The 26,892-nt window shown below is 40.7% G+C and overlaps 2 protein-coding genes across 11 annotated transcripts in view; both read left to right on the forward strand.

Annotated features, from left to right (window-relative positions):
- Nucleotides 1–1,961: 1,961 nt before the first annotated feature.
- Nucleotides 1,962–22,838, forward strand: LOC110528267 (ADP-ribosylation factor GTPase-activating protein 1). 8 transcript variants are annotated; one of them, XM_021610183.2, is made up of 14 exons: nucleotides 1,962–2,182; nucleotides 2,485–2,555; nucleotides 4,229–4,338; nucleotides 4,607–4,778; nucleotides 4,943–5,043; nucleotides 11,940–12,026; nucleotides 12,471–12,582; nucleotides 14,508–14,564; nucleotides 14,655–14,687; nucleotides 16,027–16,056; nucleotides 18,385–18,441; nucleotides 18,875–18,934; nucleotides 19,337–19,404; nucleotides 19,504–22,838. In XM_021610183.2, exons 2-14 carry the CDS (start codon nucleotides 2,496–2,498, stop codon nucleotides 19,880–19,882), a joined length of 1,326 nt encoding a protein of 441 aa, XP_021465858.2. In that variant the 5' UTR covers nucleotides 1,962–2,182; nucleotides 2,485–2,495; the 3' UTR covers nucleotides 19,883–22,838. The 8 variants fall into 8 exon arrangements, with proteins under 8 accessions (XP_021465858.2, XP_021465860.2, XP_021465864.2 ...); XM_021610185.2 differs by lacking the exon at nucleotides 18,875–18,934 and having other exon boundaries at nucleotides 19,343–19,404; XM_021610184.2 differs by lacking the exon at nucleotides 16,027–16,056 and having other exon boundaries at nucleotides 1,964–2,182.
- Nucleotides 22,839–23,726: 888 nt separating this feature from the next.
- Nucleotides 23,727–26,892, forward strand: part of LOC110528266 (engulfment and cell motility protein 2) — a 40,956-nt gene continuing 37,790 nt past the window's right edge. Inside the window, exons 1-2 of one of the 3 annotated variants that reach the window (XM_036983855.1) lie at nucleotides 23,727–23,855; nucleotides 25,242–25,317. The gene's annotated coding sequence lies outside the window, so the exon portion shown is untranslated. The remainder of the gene's footprint in view (nucleotides 23,856–25,241; nucleotides 25,318–26,892) is intronic. The other 2 variants (XM_036983854.1, XM_036983856.1) reach the window with 2 other exon arrangements.

A 26,892-nucleotide genomic window follows, 5' to 3' on the forward strand; every position in this document is an offset into this window, starting at 1 on the left:
GATGGCCAACTACAAGAAATGTCTGACCTCTGTGATTGCCAACAAGGGTTTTGCCACCAAGTACTAAGTCATGTTTTGCAGAGGGGTCAAATACTTATTTCCCTCATTAAAATGCAAATCAATTCATAACATTTTTAACATGCGTTTTTCTGGATTTTTTTGTTGTTATTCTGTCTCTCACTGTTCAAATAAACCTACCATTAAAATTATAGACTGATAATTTCTTTGTCAGTGGGCAAATATACAAAATCTGCAAGGGATCAAATACATTTTTCCCTCACTGTATGTATATCAGCTTTTAGTTTTGTTGCACCTTATTTGTGGAACAAACTTCAAAATGTTCTTTAATCTGGTGTTTTGGTGCCTCTAGGGCAATTCAGAAAGATGATTGAGGACCTTATTTCTGATGAATGTGTTTGTTTTTTATTACCTTTTTCTTCTTTCTGCTTGCATTTTGTATTTTATTTTGATGTGTGTATTTTCTGTAACTTATGTAATTCAGGGCTCATCTGTAAAACAGACCTTCGTCTCAGTATGACTCCCTGATAAAATAAAATTTGTTTTTAAAGGTTAGGCTACGGGTGTAGGGAAGGCACTTCCAAAGGATGCTTGATAGCACTGATCATCAACAAATTGTGATGTTTGAGGACCACGGCTCCGGTTCAGGAAAAAGATGGAGGAAGTGGATGCTGAATTCGAATCAAGCAGCGCGTCGAGCAAAGTTGGTGAAAACAAATGTTCTGAATGGACAACAGTAGTAGTGAAAACTGGAACAAAATGTCTAAATTTGGATACATGTATGAATGATAATGAATCGCTTCTTGTTGGGATGCGTTTGTTGAGTCAGGATGCATATTTTGGAAACCCGTTTGAGGTGTTGAAAATGGGGAAGTATGCGCTGGGAAAAGTGGAGCCTGTCAGAGTGACCAGGCGTGGTCTTATTTTGATTAATTGTATTTCTGAAGAGCAGCAGGAGATTGCAGTGGGCCTCAAAATAATCAGAACAACAGAAGTTTGTGATTTGAACTTCGGAGTAGAGCACCCGTCAAAGGAGTCATCTCATGGGTGATGATGGATGTTCATATTGAATACCTGAAGACAATTCCTGGTGTGGTTGGTGCCCTGCGTCTGACCCACTGGGTGAATGGAGAAAAAGAAGAAAGTCTGTCGGTCCTGTTGTTTTTTGATAAAGAGCAAATACCTACGCATGTGAAGCTTGGTTATAAGATACACTGTAAGATACACTGTAAGAGCTTTTGTCCCCAAACCACTGCAGTGTAAGAATTGTAAAGGATTTGATCATGTTTCAAGTGTGTGCAGATGGACAGAGTATAATGAAGAAAGGTGTGTAGGTAGGATAACGGTGTTGCAATTGTGGTGGGGATCATGACCCCGAGTACCTGGAGTGCCCTGGGTGAAGGAGATTGAGGTGGCAAAAGTCAGAGCGGTCAATTGAATATCCTATGTGAAGGTGATTAAAAAAGAATTGAGGAAACAAGTGATGCTAGTGAAGATATGGTAGTGGACGCACCGCACCTGTTGTAAATGTTTGCTGCCAGTCAAAATATACCCTGTGTGTTAAAAAGGTGGATTTTGTTGCATTCATTGCCACAGTTATAAACTGTACAGCACAAGTCTCAAAGAAATCTAAAAAAACACATTATTGTGGCTGCGACAGAAAAGGTTTGGGGATTTTATATCTGGGGTACTGGCGCCTGAAGACCCGCCCTCCATGGTTCCTCTTGAACCTGTGTAGGGATCAGATCTGTTTAATTTTTTTAAAGAAAAGTTGTATTTATTTTTTGATAGTTTGGTAGTTATTTTTTGGTGTATTTTGTTCCATTTTGGGGAATCCTATTTCCATCCCACACGTTAGGTGGCGGGATGCTCATTAAAATCTGCGATCGCCAATATACGATTGAAGAAGAAGAAGAAGAAGAAGAAGAAGAAGAAGAGTTACGCTTTCCCATAATGCATTGCAATGCCAACGTAGGCATATCTGCCATTGCCTAGCTAGTTTTCAACATGGCCACCGGTGTTTGACATCAGCTAGCATTCGTAGTTCTTCTCAATGGATTTAATTTGAGCTGACACATATTTTCCATACATTTTAACTCCACATCTTTAGCAAAAAGTCATATCGAACTAAGCAAGCCAGACGCTTTCTACATTATCCGGCCTGGTAAGAGACTAGCACTAGCTAACATCAGGCAGTTGGCTACCGGCGTTATCTAGACGGCTAGCTAGCTCCAGATACACAATATATCATACATAGACTATTGGATGCCATTCAGCTTGGTAGTTGCTGTCAGTTCGTATTTTCATTGTTTTCGAATAGTGTTGATTATTTAGCTAGATAGCTCGTTATGTCTGTCCAAGGCTGCCTAAATTAGCCGCTAGCTAGTGGTGCATTGATGGCTCGTTGATAAGAGGTAAATGGGACGTGATTTCTTCGTAAGATTGTTAATGATTACTCTCTTTCAGTGTCAGTCAAAATGGCAAGCCCAAGGACTAGAAGAGTTTTGAAGGAAGTGAGAACTCAGGAGGAAAACAACGTGAGTAACTACTGTTGGATAGCTAACGACATTCGCTTGCTGTTTGAGCAGTATAGCCAAAGATAGTGCCTTCAGAAAGTATTCAGACCCCTTGACTTTTTCCACATTTTGATATGTTAAAAGCCTTATTCTAAAATTGATTGAATAAATTAAAAATCCTCAGACATCTATCTACACACAATACCACATGGTGACAAAGCGGAAAGAGGTTTTTAGAATGTCTTGCTTATTTGTAATAAATAAATTTAAAAAATTACATTAGTATCCAGACCCTTTGCTATGAGACTGGTGCATCCTGTTTCCATTGATCATCCTTGATGTTACTACAACTTGATTGGAGTCCACCTGTGGTAAATTCAATTGATTAGAAATGCACACGCCTGTCTATATAAGGCCTCACAGTTGACAGTGCCTGTCAGAGCAAAAACCAAGACATGTGGTCGAAGGAATTGACCGTAGAGTGTTGAGACAGGATTGTTGTCGAGGCGCAGATCTGGGGAATAGTACCAGCAGCATTGAAAGTCCCCAAGAACAGTGGTCTCCATCATTCCTAAATGGAAGAAGTTTGAAATCACCAAGAGTCTTCCTAGAGCTGGCTGCCTGGCCAAACTGAGCAATTGGGGGAGACCCAATGGTCACTTTGAATAAGTTCCGGAGTTCATCTGTGGCGATGGGAGAACCTTCCAGAAGGACAACCATCTCTGCAGCACTCCACCAATCAGGTCTTTATGGTAGTGGACAGACAGAAGCCTCTCCTCAATAAAAGCCAAATGACAGCCTGCTTGGAATTTGCCTAAAGGACTCTAACCATGGGAAACAAGATTCTCGGGTCAGATGAAACCAAGATTGGACTATTTGGTCTGAATGCCAAGCATCACATCTGGAGGAAACCTGGCACCATCCCTACGGTGAAGCATGTTTGTGGCAGTATCGTGCTGTGGGGATGTTTTTCAGCGGCAGGGACTGGGATACTATAGCTGAAAATAACTCTGCAGCGATACTCCCCATCCAGCTTGAGAGGATCTGCAGAGAAGAATGGGAGAAACTCTCCAAATACAGGTGTGCCAAGCTTGTAGCGTCATACCCAAGAAGAATCGAGGCTGTAATCGCTGGAAGGTGCTTAAAAAAGTACTGATTAAAGGGTCTGAATAATTATGTAAATGTGATACTTTTTAAAATAAAATTGCGAAGATTTATATAAAAAAAAGTTTTTGCTTTGTCAGTATGGGGTGTTGTGTGTAGATTGATGGGAAAAAAACAAATGTAATCCATCTTAGAATAAGGCTATAACGTAACAATGTGGAAAAAGTCAAGGGGTCTGAATACTTAGCAGATGCGCTGTGGATGAAGGTAGGACATTACTGATTGACTGACGCAATTTGAATTGAAATTATTTTGCATTTACCGTGAGTATATTAAACATTAAGAACCCCCAGTCAACTGTTTTGACTGGGAAGCATGCTTCACGACTCACACTTTAGCCACGACTTGATTGCTCAGGGCCTAGGGTGAACTACCTAAGGTTTTATATGGACACAAGTTAAAACAGTAGCGAGGGCTGAACAATCTCTGCTGATATATTCAATGTGATAACTGTCCTGTGTCCATATTCACTTTTTCAATGTCAACAATGACATCAAATGGTTAGGCAACATTTCCCCTCCTTTTCTCAGCTTTGCTTTGAGTGTGGGGGCTTCAACCCTCAGTGGGTTAGTGTTACCTATGGGATCTGGATTTGTCTGGAGTGTTCTGGCAAACACAGAGGCTTGGGAGTGCACCTTAGGTGAGTAACTTTAAAGTTCCAAAATGACAAATGTGATGATTGTGCTGGGATTTATGCTTGCCAGCAGAGGCATGTGCATGAATGTCAAAATCCTCTCTTATCCTAGATAAATTGTTTATTGCTTTTAGCCGTGCTCTTCTAAGAAGTATTAGCAGTTATGTGCTTTGTTAACCCACCACAGCCAGAAGCCATCCACATTTCTTCTTTCCTGACTGTTAGTCAGTGTGTTTGGAAGTATTGAACCCCTGATGTGATCTCTATACTGTAGCTTTGTGCGCTCTGTTACCATGGACAAGTGGAAGGACATTGAGCTGGAGAAGATGAAGGCGGGAGGGAACGGAAAGTTCCGTATGTTTCTGGAACTCCAAGATGATTATGATGCCACTTGGACCATGCAGGACAAATATAACAGCAGAGCTGCTGCACTTTTCAGAGACAAGGTGAGGAAGTCTCACTCTCATGAGTCATAATTTAATGATCATGCTCAGCACAGTTGCTGGGGACACTCCAAATGTCCATTTATGAATTTCCAATGCTAATATCAGACAGGACATATTGAATGGTCTCACTCACTGAATTCCATTCCTCTGTATTCCATTGACAGGTTGCAACCATTGCAGAAGGGAAGGAGTGGTCTATTGAAACTTCCTCTGCCAAGGACTGGACTCCACCTCAGCCCAAGACAGGACTTTCGTCGTCTCATCGGTAAGTAAGGCTGGGCGATATTTTGTATTTATTCAAATTCATGTTTTTGTGCGATATTCCACATGCCTGTATTGGAAGAATCAAGGTTTTTTGTAATTCATTTTTATGTCTGCTTGTTTTCATGTTGTCTTTTTGGTTTTGTCTACTTCGCTCCTTCTGTGCTGTGTGCACTTTCTCATTTACACCAGACATCTCAATATAATGACACGCTGTTCATGTCTCCGCCCTAACAATGGGAGTCGTTGTCCCAAAGGCGGGAAGGTAGGCAACAAGCCTAAGTCCAAAATAAGCCCATAGAAATGTGTTGGACATATTTTTTTTGAGTGAAACCTCCAGGGTATGGTCATGACAATCGTAGAAAAGTCATAGAATTTTAAAATGTTGTTTTCCAGGCCTGGAAAAGTTCAGAAATTATCACATCTGTAATGTTTTGGAGAAGTCCTGGAAATTCATTTAATTTTTGTTAATGTAATTTATTTAAGCACCGTTTTTAAATATTTGATCAATCAAATAAAAATCAACACATCAGCCAGGATCAGAATGTTTGTGTGCGTAACCTGCATGTGTGCAAGACGAGTGGGCTGTTGCTTAAGGCGTCCGCATGCTTCCCAGCCGAAACTATTTGGAAGGGTTTGTGCATATACACTGAACATTGAAATACATTTATTAGGCCCTATTCTATGAATTTCACATGACTGGGAATACAGATATGCATCTGTTAATCACAGATACCTAAAAAAAAAAAAATTGTGGCATGGATCAGAAGTCAGTATCTAGTGTAGAGGTCGATCGATTATGATTTTTCAACGCCGATACCGATTATTGGAGGACCAAAAAAGCCAATGCCGATTGAAAACAAAAAAAAAAGTTTTTTTTATTTGTAATGACAATTACAACAATACTGAATGAACACTTATTTTAACTTAATATATATAATATATCAATAAGATCAATTTAGCCTCAAATAAATAATGAAACATGTTCAATTTGGTTTAAATAATGCAAAAACAAAGTGTTGGAGAAAGTAGAAGTGCAATATGTGCCATGTAAGAAAGCGAATGTTTAAGTTCCTTGCTCAGAACATGAGAACATATGAAAGCTGGTGGTTCCTTTTAACATGAGTCTTCAATATTCTCAGGAAAGAAGTTGTAGTTATTATAGGAATTCTAGGACTATTTCCCTCTATACCATTTGTATTTCATTAACCTTTGTCTATTGGATGTTCTTATAGGCACTAGTATTGCCAGTGTAACAGTATAGCTTCTGTCCCTCTCCTCGCTCCTCCCTGGGCTCAAACCAGCAACACGACAACAGCCACCCTCGAAGCAGCAGAGCAAGGGGAACAACCACGGGCTCAGCGAATGACGTTAGCGCGCGCTAATAGCGTTTCAAACTCGCTAGCCATTTCACTTCGGTTACACCAGCCTAATCTCGGGAGTTGATAGACTTGAAGTCATAAACCGCGCAATGCTTGAGGCACAGCGAAGAGCTGCTGACAAAACGCACGAAAGTGCTGTTTGAATGAATGTTTACCCGCCTGCTTCTGCCTACCACTGCTCAGTCAGATACTTAGATACTTTATGCTTGTATGCTCAGTCAGATTATATGCAACGTAGGACACGCTAGATAATATCTAGTAATATAATCAACCATGTGTAGTTAACTAGTGATTATGATTGATTGTTTTTTATAAGATCAGTTTAATGCTAGCTAGCAACTTACCTTGGCTTACTGCATTCGCGTAACAGGCAGTCTCCTTGTGGAGTGCAACAAGAGAGGCAGGTCGTTATAGCGTTGGACTAGTTAACTGTAAGGTTGCAAGATTGGATCCTCAGAGCTGACAATGTGAAAATCTGTCGTTCTGCCCCTGAAATAGGCAGTTAACCCACCGTTCCTAGGCCGTCATTGAACATAAGGATGTGTTCTTAACTGACTTGTCTAGTTAACTTAAGATTAAATAAAGGTGTACATTTTTTTTCCTCAAAATCGGTGTCCAAAAATACAGATTTCCGATTGTTATTAACTTGAAATCGGCCCTAATTAATCGGCCATTCGGGATTAATCGGTTGACCTCTAATCTAGTGTGACCACCATTTGCCTTGTGCAGCACGATACCTTCACATAGTTGATCATGCTGTTGATCGTGGAATGTTGTCTCACTCCTGTTCAATAGCTGTGTGAAGTTGCTGGATTTTGGCAGGAACTGAAACACTCTGTTGAGTGAGGTGAGGACGACGAGCACATAGATGAGCTTCCCTTAGACCGTTTCTTACAGTTTGTGCAACAATTCTTTGGTTGTGCAAACCCAGTTTCATCAGGTTTCCGGGTGGCTCGTCTTAGACCATCCCGCAGGGGATGAAGCCAGACGTGGAGGTCATGGTGTGGCGTGTTTGTACGTGGTCTGCAGTTGTGAGGCTGGTTGGAATTACTGCCAAATTCTCTAAAATGACAGAGGCGGCTTATGGTAAAGAAATTAACATTACATTCTCTGGCAACAGCTCTGGTGGACTTTCCGGCAGTCAGCATGCCAATTGTGTACTCCTCAACTTGAGACATCTGTGGCATTGTGTTGTGACAACTGCACCTTTGCACTGCACTGTTGCCTATTGTCCCCAGCGCAAGGGTCACCTGTGTAATGATCATGCTGTTCAATCAGCTTCTTGATATGCCACACATGCCAGGTGGATTGATTATCTTGGCAAAGGAGAAATGCTCACGAACAGGCATGTAAACAAATTTGTGCACAATTTGAGAGAAATACACTTTGTGCATATGGAATATTTCTAGGATCTTATTTCAGCTCATGAAACAGGGGACCAACACATGTTGCATGTATATTTTTCTCAGTATTTTATGACGTTTTGGACTTCGGTAAGGGGTTTTTCGGTTGTTCAGACAATGTTTTGAGGCAAGTCTGTCGGTAGCCGACGTCTACGACCCTTCATAGATTGGTCAATAGTAATGAGTATTTGCCATTCATTGAGAACTTGTTTTCGTGAAAAAATGTCATTGTGAAATACTGCACCAAACATGTTAGTTAGTTGTAACGTTGAGCGGCTAAGATCTCCTTGGTAAAAACATCAATGTAATTACATTTCTTGCGTTATCTTGGATTAATTGTGACTTTTGAAGTGTATACTGGCTACGGTGTCTCAAATGGACAAACGGTAGTCTTTTTAAGGGAATATGTGAGTGCACTCATTCAGTTCGCCTAGCCGAGTTCGGCTAAGGGCCAAGGAGAGAGACATTCCAGTGCAGCAGTAGGTAGGCCTATAAAATATGATGAACAGACTAACTACTGTTATTAAGGAGGAGAACGCTACCTACCCCAATGTATAGTGCCAACTATGAAGTTGAGCACGTGAAATATATTCAGATGTGCACCGCACACAGCCTAGTTGCAGCAGAATATAATCTGCAGGCAGCAAGAGCGCACAGCTCTCAACTGGTTTTGGCATGGAGCAGTTCACAGAAGAAGGACTTCGGTAGTCGGTAGGATAGAAAAGACATTTCAATTTTATCTACCAGTAAATGCTAAGGCAATGGGTATGCAAACCAGGTACTGAAAGTTTAGACCGAAGTGTTGATTTAGTAGGTTTTGTGATGTGCACTGTTTGCATCAGGGTCGTGGACATGGATGGGTCTGGGTAGATGGAGGCCCACTCATTAGGGAGCCAGGCCCTGACAGTCATGTGGTGTAAGCATTATTGTGGAGTTAGTCCATCAAATTTGACTGGGACATTGTTTGCTGCCTCTATTCAGGATGCACTGTTACATTTGTCCAGAATAGTCATTGAAACTATGGCTGGGAATTTCAATACAATCAAACTAGCATGGGACATGATCACAAGTCAGACATAACGTGGCTAATATGCTAGCATATCTATTTATGAAGTAAGCTCAAAACACAGAGCCTAATGTTAGCTAGCTGCTAGGAGGATGTCATGCCATTGGAGTGGGTGAGTGACTGAATCCCCCCCCCCCCCCCCTCATTGTTATTCGGTGGTCATACACAGCTAGAGATGCAGGTATCATTTGGTTAGCTAGCAAGAACTTGAACTACTTATCCAGTTAGCATATCGCTTGCGTTTGCAAATTCACTCTGGCGATCTACTCCGATTTTAAAACTCTCTTCTGACTGTGCCAGAGTGCAGACCGTATGAATTTCCAAACAAGCAACACCTGCTGAATTTGACCGGTGTCAGTAAACATATTCCAAAAAAGTATTAGTTAGTCAAGAATGCTCTAGATCAGTGTTTCCTAACCCTGGTCCTCCAGTACACCCTACAGTACACATTTTCATTGTAGCCCTGGACATACACACCTCGCTCAACTCATTAAGGGCTTGATGATTAGTTGACAAGTTGAATCAAGTGTGCTTGCCTGGAGTTACAATAAAAATGTGAACTGTTGGGGGTACTCGAGGACCAAGGTTTGGAAACATTGCTCTAAATAACATGTAAACAGCCTAACCAGCTCTGCTAAGGTGAATAAAATGGTCAGTCAGTGGTGTAAAAATACTTTAAAGTACTACTTAAGTAGCTTTTGGGGATGTCTTTACTATTTATATTTTTGGCTACTCTTACGTCATTACATTCATAAAGAAAATAATGTTCTTTCTACTGCTTACATTTTCCCTGACACCCATAAGTACTCATTACATTTTCCCTGACACCCAAAAGTACTCATTACATTTTCCCTGACACCCAAAAGTACTCATTACATTTTCCCTGACACCCAAAAGTACTCATTACATTTTCCCTGACACCCAAAAGTACTCATTACATTTTCCCTGACACCCAAAAGTACTCATTACATTTTCCCTGACACCCAAAAGTACTCATTACATTTTCCCTGACACCCAAAAGTACTCATTACATTTTCCCTGACACCCAAAAGTACTCATTACATTTTCCCTGACACCCAAAAGTACTCATTACATTTTCCCTGACACCCAAAAGTACTCATTACATTTTCCCTGACACCCAAAAGTACTCATTACATTTTCCCTGACACCCAAAAGTACTCATTACATTTTCCCTGACACCCAAAAGTACTCATTACATTTTCCCTGACACCCAAAAGTACTCATTACATTTTCCCTGACACCCAAAAGTACTCATTACATTTTCCCTGACACCCAAAAGTACTCATTACATTTTCCCTGACACCCAAAAGTACTCATTACATTTTCCCTGACACCCAAAAGTACTCATTACATTTTCCCTGACACCCAAAAGTACTCATTACATTTTGACAAGAAAATGGTCCAGTTCACACTTGTCAAGAGAACATCCCTAGTCATCCTACTGCCTCTGCTCTGGCGGACTCACTAAACACACATGCTTCATTTGTAAATGTCTGAGTGTGCCCCTGGCGATCCGTAAAAAAAAGAATTGTGCCATCTGTTTTTTTTCTTATATAAGGAGGTTGAAATGATTTATACTTTTGATACTTAAGTATATTTTAAAACAAAATACTTTTACTCAAGTATTTTACTTGAGTCATTTTCTATTAAGGTATCTTTTACTTTTACTCAAGTGTGACAGTTGGGTACTTTTTTCACCACTGGTCAGAGTGAGGTGTTCTCATTTGTCTGGATGTAGCTAACTAGCCAACTTTAGCCAGTTAGCTTTGGGTGCTTGGTTGGGACAAGCATGCATTTGTATTTATTGGGCATCCCCAAGGCAGCAGCTACTCTTCCTGGGGTTCAAACACATTAAGGGACTTACATGAGTTTCAAAGAGAGTCAGAATATGAATGTCATCTGTTAAAGTAAATGACTTCATGAACCTTGTTTCTTAAGCAACGTATGTGTATATGGGCTATTTTTAGGCCTTTCCTGGGTTGCTTGATTGTTTTTAATGCTTTACTGGGAAGTAGCTTATCAGAAGTAGACTTGCTCATGTTATTTATATTGGAGCTGATGGTAAGCTGCACACAGTGGACTTCCTACTAGGGCACGCTGCCTCAGTGCTGACCGTGTAACTCTGGTTCATAGGCACATGATTACTGCATACAAAAACTGTAGGATCAATAGCGGATATAAATTAAGTTACTTACATTATCCCAGGGTCGTTGGAAGATAATGTACATTTGATGCAACCTTATGACAACTCATTGTTGTCATAACTCATTCACAGTTTGTCAAGCGCGGTATAAATGTGGAATAAGCATACGTTTTATATAAGGAATCGGAAACTCTAAAGTAGGCCACTTGATTTCAACATCTGAACAAAGTGGACAGGCTAGCATGTTGTTCAAACCCTTGGAGGTGAACAGAAGTGTGTTCATAACTGTTCTGCTTTGTTAGCAAGCAAATAGATCCAAGTTGACTACACTTGAAACGTAAAGAATAGCTGCTACTCACGAGCATGCCAGTTTGCCCATGAGAGATTGTTTGAGACCTGCGTTAATTTTCTCTAGTTAGTGCTACAAGAAGGGTCATTATTAGTGAATGTGCATTATGTATGGGTCTGGTTACATTAGTACATTTTATTTCTGACATTTTCATAGACTTGAAAGCCAGATCCGTGATTATTGCAAGAAAAGCAGGTTAAACTATTTTTTATAAAATAATACAATTATTAGTGGGGCTTGTTTAGCCTTATTTCATGTGACCTGAATTCATGAGATTATTGCTGGTTGTTTGAAATGCAGTGTATTTGACCTTTTTAATTGTACAGCAAAGCTTATTTAGATAACATTTTTAAAAAATCAATGTATATTGTGAATTGCCCATAAGTTAGGGCTGGGCGATATGACCTAAAAATCTATGGGTAAAGGTGAAAATAGTGTTATTTAGCTAAAGTATTCGACTACTTGAATATTTCCAAAGTACCGATGTCCAATGTTATCAAGTCTCATAATATTCTGTCATCTGTTTTCCAATGTAGCTCAGGGGGCCTGGGTCAGAACTCGGGCAAACCTTCAGACAAGGCCTTTGAGGACTGGTTGAGTGACGATGTGAACTCTTATCAGAGGTGAGACCATTGTATCAATGACACTCCTCTCTGAGGCAGCTGCACAGCTTTTCTCTTATAGTACACATAAAGCACATGGTCAAAATTCAAAAGATGCCACAGAACATTTTTGTTTTGTTTAAAGAACACTTTAATCTGCTTTTCTCATGTAATGTATTCTTAACCCTAATTATGAAACTTAACAACTTTAAGGACTTAATCTGTGAATGCTCACCCAAAATGTAGCACAGGGTCTTAAAACAAAAGATGCCACAGAATACAACATTTTTAACATTTTGCTTAAAGCTCAATTTCATCCATATTGTTTTCTTTCCTGCTGGGGCCATCCATATGTGTATGCATGATTGTAAGTTGCTTTCCATAAAACCATTGGCTAAATGGAATATGTTTTTGATCACCCTATGAGGACTTGTCATTCATGCAAATTTACAATTTCCTCTGTAGCGGTGGCAGTTATAGTGGGAATCAGGAAAACCGCTATGTTGGCTTTGGGAATACGCCGACTCCAGAGAAGGAGGATGATGTCCTGAACAACGCGCTCTCTTCCATTTATTCGGTACGGCAGTAATACAGCACAGCATTTAGGAATCTGCATAGCTCTGCAGTAGACGGGTCTCTGTGTGTGTACAGTTGAAGTCGAAGTTTACATACACTTAGGTTGGAGTCATTAAAACTTGTTTTTTTATCCAAATTTCTTGTTGACTAACTATAGTTTTGGCAAGTCGGTTAGGACGTCCACTTTGTGCATAACACAAGTCATTTTTCCAACAATTGTTTACAGACAGATACTTCACTTATAATTCATTGTATCACAATTCCAGTGGGTCAGAAGTTTACATACACCAAGTTGACTGTGCCTTTAAACAGCTTGGAAAATTCCTGAAAATGATGTCATGGCTTCAGAAGCTTCTGATATGTAAATGAGCCTAATTTGAGTCAATTGGAGGTGTACCTGTTGATGTATTTCAAGGCCTACCTTCAAACTTGGTGCCTCTTTGCTTGACATCATGGGAAAATCAAAAGAAATTAGCCAAGACCTCAGAAATAATGCAGACCTCCAAGTCTGGTTCATCCTTGGGAGCAATTTCCAAACGCCTGAAGGCACTACGTTCATCTGTACAAACAATAGTATGCAAGTATAAACACCACAGGACCACGCAGCCGTCATACCGCTCAGGAAGGAGACGCTTTCTGTCTCCTAGAGATGAGCGTACTTTGGTGCGAAAAGTGCAACTCAATCCCAGAGCAACAGCAAAGGACCTTGTGAAGATGCTGTAGGAAACGAGTAAAACGAGTCCTATATCGACATAACCTGAATGGTCGCTCAGCAAGGAAGAAGCCACTGCTCCAAAATTGCCATAAAAAAGCCAGACTACGGTTTGCAGCTGTACATGGGGTCAAAGATGGTACTTTTTGGAGAAATGTCCTCTGGTCTGATGAAACAAAAACAGAACTGTTTGGCCGTAATGACCATCGTTATGTTTGGAGGAAAAAGGGGGATGCTTGCATGATGAACACCATCCGAACCATGAAGCACGGGGGTAACGCATCATGTTGTGGGTGTTTTACTGCAGGAGTGACTGGTGCACTTCACTAAATAGATGACATCATGAGGATGGAAAATGATGTGGATATATTAAATCAACTTCTCAAGACATCTGTCAGGAAGTTAAAGCTTGGTTGCAAATGAGTCTTCCAAATGGACAATGACCCCAAGCATTCTTCCAAAGTTGTGTCAAAGTGGCTTAAGGATGACAGTCAAGGTATTGGAGTGGCCATCACAAAGCCCTGACCTCAAGCCTATAGAACATTTGTGGGCAGAACTGAAAAAGTGTGTGCGAGCATAGAGGCCTACAAACCTGACTCAGTTACACCAGCTCTGTCAGGAGACATGGGCCCAAATTCACCCAACTTATTGTGGGAAGCTTGTGGAAGGCTACCTGACACGTTTGACCCAAGTTAAACAATTTAAAGGCAATGCTACCAAATACCAATGTAAACTTCTGACCCACTGAGAATGTGATGAAAGAAATAAAAGCTGAAATAAATAATTCTCTACTATTATTCCGACATGTCACATTCTTAAAATAAAGTGGTGATCATAACTGACCTAAGACAGGGAATTTTTACTAGGATTAAATGTCAGGAATTGTGAAACTGAGTTTAAATGTATTTGGCTAAGGTGTATGTAAACTTCAACTGTATGTGTGTGTGTGTGTGGCGCTTTTAAGACAACTGGGAACTCTGGCCCCCCAAATGTCAAATCATGCTGTCTCTGATCTTCAGGTCAAAGTCAGAGCTCTAGGAAGATGCCCTGAGTTTCCGAGTTGGATGAGTGTTCAAAAAGGTTTTTTCCAGTTGGAGCTCCCCCCAGTTGTCTTGAACGCACTGAAGTCTTAGATTTCAGAGTTCCCAGTTTTGAAGCTGTAATTGTACCATTTGGGAGGTATGATGACTCGTATGACATGTTTTGTTGTATAGGGCTGGAGCAATTTCACCATCGGAGCTAGCAAAATTGCTGCAGTTGCCAAGGATAATGTAAGTATCTTTAAGGAAAGTTGTTATCCTGTCACAGAACTTCATTTGATTGTTTATTAATTGCGTTATCACATCTTTTCACTGAAACAGACTGCAAAACTTGCAACTTCAGCAACCCTAAAGGTATGAATTCCTTTTGTTAAACCGTTATTAGTAACTGATGAGTTTTGTCTTTAGTTACTACTAGGGTTTTTGATGCATAGTGTTTTTTTTGGGCCCCGTATTTTATTTTTTCCTCAATTTTCATTTAGCCTTATTGTAAAATTGCAGGAAATGATCTTTAAACCAGCAAAACTTTCTCCCTGGCCACGAGGACCTAAAGTGTTCAGTTGGCAACTATGCCCATTGCCCCTGCCACGCCTACCACCTAAGCCATTTTTATCCAGAAAAAAAACCCTGACTGGGAAGATAACGTTATGAATAATGTTTTTACTGGCATAATTTTGCAACTTAAAAAACGTGTGTATTTAGATGAGACTATTTACATGGATGTGTAGATACAAACTTTTTTTCACCCCAATTTTTTGGTATCCAATTGTCCTGTCGCCGCAATTCCCGTACGGACTCGGGAGGCAACAGCCGAGAGCCGTGCATCCTCCGAAACGACCCAGCCAAGCTGAACTGCTTCTTGACACAATGCCCACTTAACCCGGAAGCAAGCCACACCAACGTGTCGGAGGAAACACCGTACACCTGGCGACTCCGCGTTCACTGCGCCCGGCCCGCCACAGGAGTCGCTAGTGTGCGATTGGACAAGAAGATCGCTGCCAGCCAAACCCTCTAACCCGGATGTCACTGGGCCAATTGTCCACCGCCCCTTGGATCTCCCGGTCGTGGTCGGCTGCCACAGAGCCTGGACTAAAACCAGGATCTCTAGTGGCACTGCGATGCATTCCATTAGACCACTACTCCACTCGGGAGCTCAAACAAACTATTTTAACCTTACAAGTCTAAGATGCCATTTAACAATGTTGATAAAGACGTGATTGTATGAATCCCCTTTTGTTGAATAAGGAAACCATTCATATGCTCATTCTCTCTCATGGCTCAAGTAATAACTAACATGATGCTCTGCTAAACAGAGACAGAGTTCTAGCCCCCGTCCCGAAGGAAATACCAAGCTATGATAATTAGAGTGATAAGACATTTTCATTGATCATAATTCAACCAAAGCGATATATTGGTTGAGGCTCAGTCTCCTAATTCCATGTGATGTACCCACTGAAAAATATATTCTAGAACTTAATTGTTTCTATGGATGCCCTTAATGCATGTTATTCCCTCTGCAGCAGAAACTGCAATGTAAATGTTTAGCCTTCAGAGCTCATGGAACACAGATTTTTTTACCCCCCACACGTTTCCCTTGTATTTTTGCTCATAAATTAACTGGACAGAAATAACTGTGAATTTACCATGTTGGAACTGTTTGATGCTTTTTTAACCTCGCTTTCTCGGAACATAGTTAAGGGGCTATAAGCCGCCCCCAGAGCCGGTAAAACCAATAACAAATGCATGCTCTCTGTCCGTATGATACCTGCATATCTCATTTACTTACTGTTTTTTATGAATGCATTCATTCCCAACCACCCAGAGCTTGTTGGCTGGTCATCAGTGTCCTGTCTGATATTCTATGTAAACATTTCTAAACCCACTCCTGTGAAATGGTGGATGCATACAAGTAGCCCAACCTGTACTGTTACTGTAAGCTTTTGCTTGGCTGCAGACTAACATTGTCCGGTCCCCTTTTAATTTTTAAAGATGATGGATAATCTTACTGTCAAAGGTTGTAGTGTTAAATGTATTTATATGAAGTTCTTGGTCACTTTAACTTTGGTGGCTCATAAAACCAAATGGTTTAGAACCTGTTCTAGGAGTGTCAACATTCCTGTCATTTACGAAGAAAGACATGATATCATCGTTATAAACAAAAAGCATTTTATTTGTCACGTGCCGAATACAAGGGGTGTAGACTGCCGTGAAATGCTTCCATAAGCAGAATGAAGTACACAAGAACTAAGCTATACACAAGGAGTACCAGATTAATGTGCAGGGGTACGAGGTACAGTGGGGCAAAAAAGTATTTAGTCAGCCACCAATTGTGCAAGTTCTACCACTTAAAAAGATGAGAGGCCTGTAATTTATCATAGGTACACTTCAACTATGACAGACAAAATGAGAAAATCACATTGTAGGATTTTGTTTTTATTTGCAAATTATGGTGGAAAATAAGTATTTGGTCAATAACAAAAGTTTATCTCAATACTTTGTTATATACCCATTGTTGGCAATGACAGAGGTCAAACGTTTTCTGTAAGTCTTCAAGGTTTTCACACACTGTTGCTGGTATTTTGGCCCATTCCTCCATGCAGATCTCCTCTAGAGCAGTGATGTTTTGAGGCTGTTGCTGGGCAACACGGACTTTCAACTCCCTCCAAAGATTTTCTATGGGGTTGAGATCTGGAGACTGGCTAGGCCACTCCAGGACCTTGAAATGCTTCTTACGAAGCCACTCCTTCGTTGCCCGGGCGGTGTGTTTGGGATCATTGTCATGCTGAAAGACCCAGCCACGTTTCATCTTCAACGCCCTTGCTGATGGAAGGAGGTTTTCACTCAAAATCTCACGATACATGGCCCCATTCATTCTTTCCTTTACACGGATCAGTCGTCCTGGTCCCTTTGCAGAAAAACAGCCCCAAAGCATGATGTTTCCACCCCCATGCTTCACAGTAGGTATGGTGTTATTTGGATGCAACTCAGCATTCTTTGTCCTCCAAACATGACGAGTTGATTTTTTTTTTTAACCAAAAAGTTATATTTTGGTTTCATCTGACCATATGACATTCTCCCAATCTTCTTCTGGATCATCCAAATGCTCTCTAGCAAACTTCAGTCGGGCCTGGACTTTGTTACTTTGGTCCCAGCTCTCTGCAGGTCATTCACTAGGTCCCCCCCGTGTGGTTCTGGGATTTTTGCTCACTGTTCTTGTGATCATTTTGACCCCACGGGGTGAGGTCTTTGCTTGGAGCCCCAGATCAAGGGAGATTATCAGTGGTCTTGTATGTCTTCCATTTCCTAATAATTGCTCCCACAGTTGATTTCTTCAAACCAAGCTGCTTACCTATTGCAGATTCAGCCTTCCCAGCCTGGTGCAGGTCTACAATTTTGTTTCTGGTGTCCTTTGACAGCTCTTTGGTCTTGGCCATAGTGGAGTGTGACTGTTTGAGGTTGTGGACAGGTGTCTTTTATACTGATAACCAGTTAATACAGGTAACGAGTGGAGGACAGAGGAGCCTCTTGAAGAAGTTGTTACAGGTCTGTGAGAGCCAGAAATCTTGCTTGTTTGTAGGTGACCAAATACTTATTTTCCACCATAATTTGCAAATAAATTTATTAAAAATCCTACAATGTGATTTTCTGGATTTTTTTTTTTCCCCCTCATTTTGTCTGTCATAGTTGAAGTGTACCTATGATGAAAATGACAGGCCTCATCTTTTTAAGTGGGATAACTTGCACAATTGGTGGCTGACTAAATACTTTTTTGCCCCACTGTAGATATGTACATGAAGGCAGGGTAAAGTGACCATTACTTTCGTACTCACCAACCATAGGGTTATCCATCCATGCATGAGTTCCATTGCTCAGTACCCTTTGATGGTCAGCTGTCCGTCCGCTGTGCTGACTGCTCGTTTAACATCCTAGTCATGGCATGACAGTTCCCCCGCCTGCCTCAGCTGCCTACTACTCAAACTCAGTGTCTTGTGTTGGCGTGAATGTCGATTGTTCGTTTGATTCACACATTTTCTCCCTCACTCCCAACTAGGCCACAGAGTTAGGACAGACATTAAATGAGAATGTTATCAAACCTACCCACGAAAAGGTAACATTGTGTTTGAAGTTAATGTTAATTTGGTGGTGGGTCCCTATAGGCTAATATGCTTAATTGAACCAGCTTTAAATTTGAATGTGCACTGTGTCCTTCGGAATGTCTGCTGTTGTGACTGACTAGATAGGGTGCATGTGTAATAGCTAATTGCTTGATGTAGAAACATTCCACATAGCTGCTTAAAGTGGGTATTGACTGAGACTGAAATCACCTGCTCTCTCCTTATAAGTAGGCTAATCACCACATTTATTAATGTTCTCTCAGTAAAATATTGAAGCCTAACCACTGCTCACAGTAAAATATGTACTGCTCTCAATAATAAATATTGCCTGAGCTAGCTTTAGTGGGTGATGTCTTTATTTACACGCCCACCTCTTGATGCTGTGAGTTGTCTCCATTTCAATTAACGGTGATTTGGCTTGTCCAGGTAAAAGATGGCAAGTTGCTAGATGAAATGTCCGTCAGCATTGCTGGGCTGGCATCCAAGGTAGGAGAAGGCAGACCTCTGCCACACTGCAAACCGACAACCAGTCTCCTGATCAAGGGTCATGGGAAGCTAGGCTTTCATTAGACATTTTCCCAAGTTTAGAATGACTAAATATTCAGGTGCTGTCACCCCCATTACATATCCTGAAAAGGAGACTGGTTTGGGTGTGTTGATGTATATTTTGAAGATCATTCAATTTGATCTCCCATTTCTCTTGCTGCCATTTGTTATTCTGGTGGTGAGTATGTAGATTTGAACTGTACCCGTATTATATTAAGTTGTTCAAGTAAAGGACAATGTGAATACAGAGGTCAATGATTTGATTTCATTAGTTAACTTTTTATTAAAGTAATTTCATATCTAGTGATGTTTTTTGGAGTTTGACGTGTGTCCTCTTCTCAGGTCCAGGGCGCTGGTGCAAAAGGCTGGAAAGACATGAGCAACTTCTTTGCTGGAAAGCCAGAGGACGGGTAACGTCAAATATTAAAATGGACTTTGGCTTGGAGATGTGACATACCATATGTTCTTAGTTAGGTGGGTGGCTTTATTTGATTAACCCTCTCCCACAGGTCAGAAGGAGAGAGCTACCAAAACATGGACGCCACTGAGGGTTACCAGGGCAACTCCTCAGGCCCAGAACCAGGCCAGGCCCCTGCGCAGGACTTCTGGGAGACCTTTGGGAGCACCAGCTCCTCCAAGCCCAAGAAGTCTCCAAGCAGCGACAGTTGGACCAACGTCGACAACTCTGCCACAGAGAAGAAGAGCTCTGACAGCTGGGACAACTGGGGCTCGGAGGTAGCAACCAACAACAAACACAGCACTGGAGACAGCTGGGAGGCCTGGGACAACAACTGGGACAACAGTGGCAGAGAGACCAAAGGCAAGAAGAGCCCCGCTGCTGCCCCTGACAAACCTGCTGAGGAAACCTGGGACAATGCAGACTGGTAGAGGCCTCTCACTCCCTCACCTGCACTATTTCTCCCTTTTTCTCTATCCCTCCTTGCCTTTTTTTCCTTCACCGCCTTCTTTCCTTCCTTTTTCTGGCACTTTTACAGTTGCACAGTCCTGTCTCTAACCTGGGCTGCGCTCGATGCCAGTTTTGTGTTATTCCTCAATAAGAATCAATTGAAAGTAAATTGAGCTCCATGCATATGGAGTATACCTGAATATTCACAAACTTTAAAGCGGTTTAGTGTTTTATTTTTGCTGGATGTGTGTAAATAAAGTGACCTTTAATTGCAGGAGTTCAAAAATCAAAGTGAGAGCAGGGGAATAATCATATGTAATATTTAAAGTTGTTTCCATATTAGAAGGCAAGGTGCAATCTTGGTTTTATGACTCTATAGCAGGGCTATTCAACTATATTCTTACAAGGGCCAGATGTAAAGAAATAAAGGTTAATTGCAGGGGGGCTGGATATGTCCCATGTGATTATTCTAAGGAGACACCAATAAAGACATTTTTGTCCAATTTAAATGTTGCCAAAAGTAATTAGAAAAGAAGTGGAAGGTGCCCAACCAAAGTGAGTCGAGGTGCAACCACTTTTTCTTTATATAATTGATAAAGAAAAGGTGCAATGCTTGCTCACCGTTTATTTATTTAAACCACTATTAAAAGCTTCTTAAAAGTAATTAGGCCATTAGAAAATCACCAAACTAAGCATTACAATAAAAACCATTCAAATAAGTAAATGCCAAGTATTCTTTTGAATTAATTACCCTCAGTCATTAGGTGCATGTTTTTGGCAATCTTTTCTAACGAGTCCCTGTGAGCCGTCAGCGAGGGAAACAGAAGTCATGTACGTGTTTGTAGCTTTCAGGAATGGGGTCATAATATTTTGGAGCTTAAACCGTTCAAACACTAGAGACATTCATATGAACAAAAAATGATCAACATGCCACCTAGGTGCTAAATATGCCCAAAACTACACATTAGACAACCACAATGCTGCTTGTCATTTTGGCTGGGATTTTTTTGCAGATCTTTTATAAATATTCAGAATTGATCAAAGGGCCAGTCTAATTCAATAAATGGGCCGGATCTGGCCGATGGGCCGCCAGTTTGAATAGCCCTGCTCTATATTCAGGCGTTCAAGTCATTCTAACTAAAGATGGCAGCAGTCACCTACTGAACCAGAGTGTCTAGAGTGAGAGGAGCTCACTGGTTGGCCCATGAGAAACAGGGATTTCCACTTTGTTGCTGCATAATGAAGTTGACAAGGAACTTGACTCTAGTGTGTTTGTCATGTAAAGCCAGCATCCCTGGATTGTACCCCAACAGTGCTGTCGGTGTTGACCAAAACTTAGACAAAACGTTCTGTTTTGTCAATTTATGACAGCAACTAACCTTGGTAGGATGTAGTTGCTGGTAAATGTAGTTGCTGGATTCATATGATGCAAGTACATTATTTGAACAATATTTTTTTATCTTATACATTCTCAGCCCTCTTTTCATTGAAACCCTAAGAGAAGACTGAGTCAGTACTACTTGGTTATTTTGATGATGAACAGGTGTTGAAGTACATTTTGGTATATAGGCCATCGTAAATAAAAAATTGTTTTTAACTGACTTGCCTAGTTAAGTAAAGGTTAAATAAAGAAAAATATATACAACCCTGTCTAAAGAGGTTGATGGTATAAAAATACTATTCCACCATCCAATCGGTGGTTGTTGATTGTATTAATCTCATCTGCTAACTGTAATATGAATGAGCATGTGTTCATTTAATGTACAGTATGTATGTTAATCTGTAACATGATTGTGTGTTGAACTGGGCACATTTGTTTTTGGGGTGACTTATGCTTAATTGCATGTATGTAATACTGCCAAACCTGTGGGACCACCACAGCAACCTTCTGTGACCTCTAAACTTCATTGTAGTGGGATCTAGTCTATGTTGTGTCTGTCCTCTTAACACCTAAAAGTCAACACTTTCTTAGTGTGCTGAGCTTTTCAGTCTCAGTGGTAAGTGTTGCATCTGAATTTGTTGATCTCCAAGTATGCACGTTTATGAACTCAAATGTTGAATCAAACGACGGTCAAAGAACACATCTCAGGCCATTCATGTAATAATCTTTAAAGGAAAGTTTGATATAAAATTCAGATTTGTGCAGTGAATTTCTGACACGCATTCACTTCTCAAGGAGTGATGTTGAATACTGCTGATTTGAAAGCGAGCTATTTGCTGGACTTGTAAAATGAGCCACATGTTTTACATGGAAGTGCAGAATAAGGTGGTTCCAGAGATTCACTCCAAAATCAGCCATGTAGGCTTGGCTAGGCCTAATCATGGCCTTGTTTGAGTTATGCATGTTTTGAGTGACTACCAAGGTCACTTTTAACAGATGAATTAGTTGTTTTGCAGTCTCCCTCAATTTGGAACCCTCAATTTCACCCCTGTATGTGTGAGGAGAGTGAGGCGTTACTTAGATAATTATTCTACTCCTGAGAAAGATGACGAGGCTACTATTTCTTAGTTGCACCAGATTGTTGGCATTTCCTTCCCCTGGCTGTTTTTTTTGGTGGAACCACAGTTTATGGGCTGATGCGGCATGACATGCATTGTCTTGTGTGAAAGAGAACTGCTTCTGCTAAAAGGGCAACAAAGACCATCTGTTAAGAGTTGCATGTTTTCTGAACAAAAAAATCATAATGACTGGAGATGTAAACTAGGATAACTGTGCAATGTTTGTGTAGTAGTGCATCTTCTGTAATAGTGCTCCATCTCCCCTGCCCTCTATTTTAATGTTACCAGCCTTAAAGAGCTGACCTCAGTCTATTGATAAACCATTGTCAGTTTGGTTTGAAGAGTGTGTGTTCTCCCTTATTAGCTGGACAGCATGTCTGATAAAATATTAAAGTAAAACGAGGTGCTGCTGTTTAGTTTGCCTCCATATTTCTTATGCTTTGTTTTTTTTTCTTCATTGTACTGTAAGTTTTATGAAGACTTAACATTTTCAGTTAAAACTAATCAGTCTAGTGGAACCAGCCTGAAGGTGAACGAAGTGATCATGCTAGTTCCACCAGGGAAAATAGCATTTTATACAGTCCCAAAATGTTTTTTTTTTTTTAATCAATGAATTCCAGTGCTTTAAAGGATGTTTAATGTTATATCCTATTTATAGATCTACAAAATCTCACATATCATGTGGTATGTGTGAAATATAGGCCTAAAATAACTAATCACAAGTACAATATGTGCTCTTTGTCTTCATGTTTTGATTGTCACATTGGAGATTGCAACCCACAATGTTTTGTAGATATCATTGTTCAGTCAAATTGCTATTTTTCGATATTGTAAATTAAATCGTTATTGCATCCTAATGTAACTACGGTTTGAAGAAACAAATAGTTGAGGATTATTTTTAAAAACATAATTGGTATTTCTAAGTGCATTGGGCGTTGGCGAGTTTTCTTTGAGTTCCACTAATTTATCTGTCTATACACGCGTTCTATAATGGTGGTTGATTGAAGATAATTTCCTCCAGTGCCCTTAACCCTAATGTAAACCATAAGATTACGGTAGGCTTGACCCTTATCGTACTGTACTCTATAAATACTCTATAAATATATAACAGTTCCGGTTTTGGGTGTATTTCTGTGCACCACCTGTTGTCTGTATGCTAAATAAAAACGTAGTACATGTATGTTTTTTACTTCTTTTTTTCTCATGGTGGATATCTTTTTAGAAGATGGTGTCATGAGGTCACTTGAATCACATTACGAGTTATATTAAATGTTTACATGTATTTCGCTGCACATGCACTGATTTAAAAATCTAAGTGTATAAAAGACGGGAGTTGTGCAGCGCCGTGGACACAGACCTTGTGTCCCGCCTATGAGGCGTGGTGATGTATCATCTTACCACAGATGCTCCATTGGTGGAAGTATTAAACGGCGGCGATCAGGTCCAAGCCATGGGGTAAGTAAATACCGTTACAACGAACGATTTACTATGAGTACATGAACAATTAGGATAAATTATCATTTGGTGGTTAAATTGTAACTTTCGCGCGCCTGCAAACCAATAAGCCCATCGGCAATAGCCTGCTGAAAGATGTTTGCGAAGGAACAAATCTCTCGCTGAAGGAATATCGCGTGAAGGCTTTTTTTCAGTGTAGTGATTCCCTCTTGAGACGAATACGTTCTGTAAATGTAATACATGTTCCATGTAATTCAATTGCTGGGGATTCCAGTTTGTAAATATGAATGTCCTTAAATTCAACGTTTTCAATTGACTACTGGTAACAATTTAATTTAGACTCGGTGTTTCGCCCCAAAATTAGTAACGAATTACATGGTTTGCGCGATGCGGCTCATTTGCAGCCCACTGCCTTCGTGGCTAGCTAATTACGAATGGTCACTGTATGTGATATCATGGTTTATAAAATGGGTACTAATATATATTTCACAATTGTCCATGCTTGCCATGGTTTCTAAAAATATAGCGTTGACAGCAGGAATGCCTTTTTAAAGCCAGCTCAATCCAATTAATCAAGTTACAGCCAGTCACTATGCATCCTGGCTGCAGCTCAGTCTGTCTAGAGTAACCGTGTTGCTGCTACAGTGGTGGTGGAGAGCAATCAATAACATTGTTACAAATGTATCCAGCTGCCTTGTGACATCTATGAGAGACGGAGACTCTGTCCCCGTCATTCTACAGAAGGTTCAGTATCTGTCCTGCGAGCTGGAGACATTTTGTGACACAGTAGCCTATTAGATCAGGTACCTAATAGAATGTCAAGGTGCCAGGATCATGCATGTGATTGCGTCCTGAAAACAAAGGATGAAAGACTACTGTACTATTGTCACTCGAGCATTGCAGTGGTAGGTAGGTGCGCTATGGGGTCTTTAGGATCAGTTATTTGGAGTCTCACATACCTTTCCTAGATTAGGTAGGTCAGTGGTTGCTAGAGTAGCTGAGCTTCGAAGCAGTAGTACTGTCCCTTATTTTCAGCCAGCATGCCGTTGGAAATTCCTATTTTAGCTTACAGTTTTTCCATTCCCACATCAATATGAAATGCAAGACAATCCCTCCCTGGCTATAAAATAATACATTAAAAAAACTCCATCAGTTGAAAGCGTTCTCCGAGATTGAAAACAATCTGATATGTAACTGAAGCAGTTTTAGATTAAAAGTCTTTGAAAGCAGGTTGTCAGTATTTGATTTGTTATTAACATCAAGAAAAGACTGAAGGGAACTTCTCAAAGAAGAAATTTACAGGAGTGCTCAACATAAACCTCAGAGAGTGAATATTTGACTGTACTACAGTTCCTCTGACGGTTATTTGTCCGTCTGACTTTGCAGGGGAGCTGATGCCATGTTCTGAACTGTGAGACTGCGAGAGCGAGTGAGGTGCCTACTCAACGCTCCAACAGGTGAGGTCCGGTCGCCATATCTCGTTAAGATAAGACCCAGGATCAGGGAACAGAAACAATGTACCAATTTAATGGTTTTAAGTGATTAGCAACACAGAGTTGAGATTTGCCTTTTAGCATTAAAAAAGAGCCGGGCTGAGACTGTCTTCAAATGTGTGGGGGAAAGTTGTTCTAGGCAGGAACAGCAGTATTTTGTTGTTGTGAATTCATGTTGAACAAGATGGCTGCTGAGACTGCATAGTCTTTGTTATAGGGAGAGGGGAAATCCTGCTAAATTAAGAATGGCTCTCTCTCAGGCTTACTGGGCATCTGTTTTCAATTCTCTCTGTAATTGCCCAGGCATATAGGTCCTGACTTGTACTGACTGTCTGATTTCTTCCTCCCCCCCCCCCCCAACCTAGACACACACAGTCTCTTTCAACCTCTTAGCCCTTTCCTTCATGGACTCTGGTTTCTTAGTGGCGCTTAGTGGGTTTTCACACAATTGTGGTTGGTAGCACTTGGCCCTCTGTCAACTAATGGAATTCACAGTTGATATTCTGTCGGTGTCCTTACTATGCTGGACTTGTGTTTCATGCCATTATTGTTCACCAGTAGAATATTGACTCGGCTTCTAATTCTTTCCCTCATTTCAAATTCAATTATGATCTAGCGGTCTGACTTTTGCTACACTTGATTCAAGAATTTGAAAGAGCCTCATTTAACGATTTTTGTAGAGCTATTCCGTGACCTGACAAAATGAACACCGTTCTTGCAAGTTCATGGTATCAAAAATCAGTTCGCAGAACGACAGATTTGTACCATGTCAGCTCGGGGATTTGAACTTGCAACCTTCTAACCACTAGGCTACCCTGCCGCCCCTATTGACCTGAGCCCTATAGGCCCTGGTTAAAAGTAGTGCACTACATAGGGAATAGGGTGTGATTTCAGACTGGGAATGAACTTCTCTCATTTATACCCCCAGACAATGGCAGCGTTGTGGCCCAGTTGATATATCATGGCAGGAGTTCCTGTGTAGCAATGTTAAAGGTAGACTCAGCGACATTACATAGATGCAGAAAGTAAATAGCATAGTGGGTTGATTGCCGCAGAAACTAAAACCGTTCTAGTGCGAGGCTCAACTTTTCCTCTGTTTTGGTGCCCATGCACATATGCAGGTACTGTATGTGACTGTTAGAGCCAAATCTTGCATCTCGCTCATCTCTATCTGTGCTGCTGCTTGTGGCAACGTCATTTCGCTGAGCCTACCTTTAATTGATCCATTACATGTAGAGCCGGGACGATACCAGTATCACCATACTCGTTAGTATCGTGTCAAGGAAACAAAACACAAGGCGGATTTAACTTCTCTAGGAAAACAACCCTAGTGTTGGAAACTAACATTATGTTGTCATCCAGAGTCACATGTATTATCCAAGCTATAGCACACAATATTTGACATAGGCCTACAGCTGATTTTTAAAGGACCAAAGAGTTTGGTCTACATGGTGTTGTCATTTTTGCCATTGAAAAAAGTATTGTGATACTGGTATCATCCTGGCCCTAATTACATGTGCCATGTGTCTATTTTCATGTTGATG

This window comes from Oncorhynchus mykiss, chromosome 7 (assembly GCF_013265735.2).
Source record: "Oncorhynchus mykiss isolate Arlee chromosome 7, USDA_OmykA_1.1, whole genome shotgun sequence".
Classification (NCBI taxonomy): domain Eukaryota; kingdom Metazoa; phylum Chordata; class Actinopteri; order Salmoniformes; family Salmonidae; genus Oncorhynchus; species Oncorhynchus mykiss.

What these genes read in the sequence shown, in the direction of transcription:
- LOC110528267 (XM_021610183.2), top strand. Translation starts at nt 2,496, where the DNA reads ATGGCAAGCCCAAGGACTAGAAGAGTTTTGAAGGAAGTGAGAACTCAG. An exon ending in GGACTTTCGTCGTCTCATCG is followed by an intron (nt 5,044 to 11,939) that starts GTAAGTAAGGCT and finishes TTTCCAATGTAG; the next exon opens with CTCAGGGGGCCTGGGTCAGA. An exon ending in GATGTGAACTCTTATCAGAG is followed by an intron (nt 12,027 to 12,470) that starts GTGAGACCATTG and finishes TTTCCTCTGTAG; the next exon opens with CGGTGGCAGTTATAGTGGGA.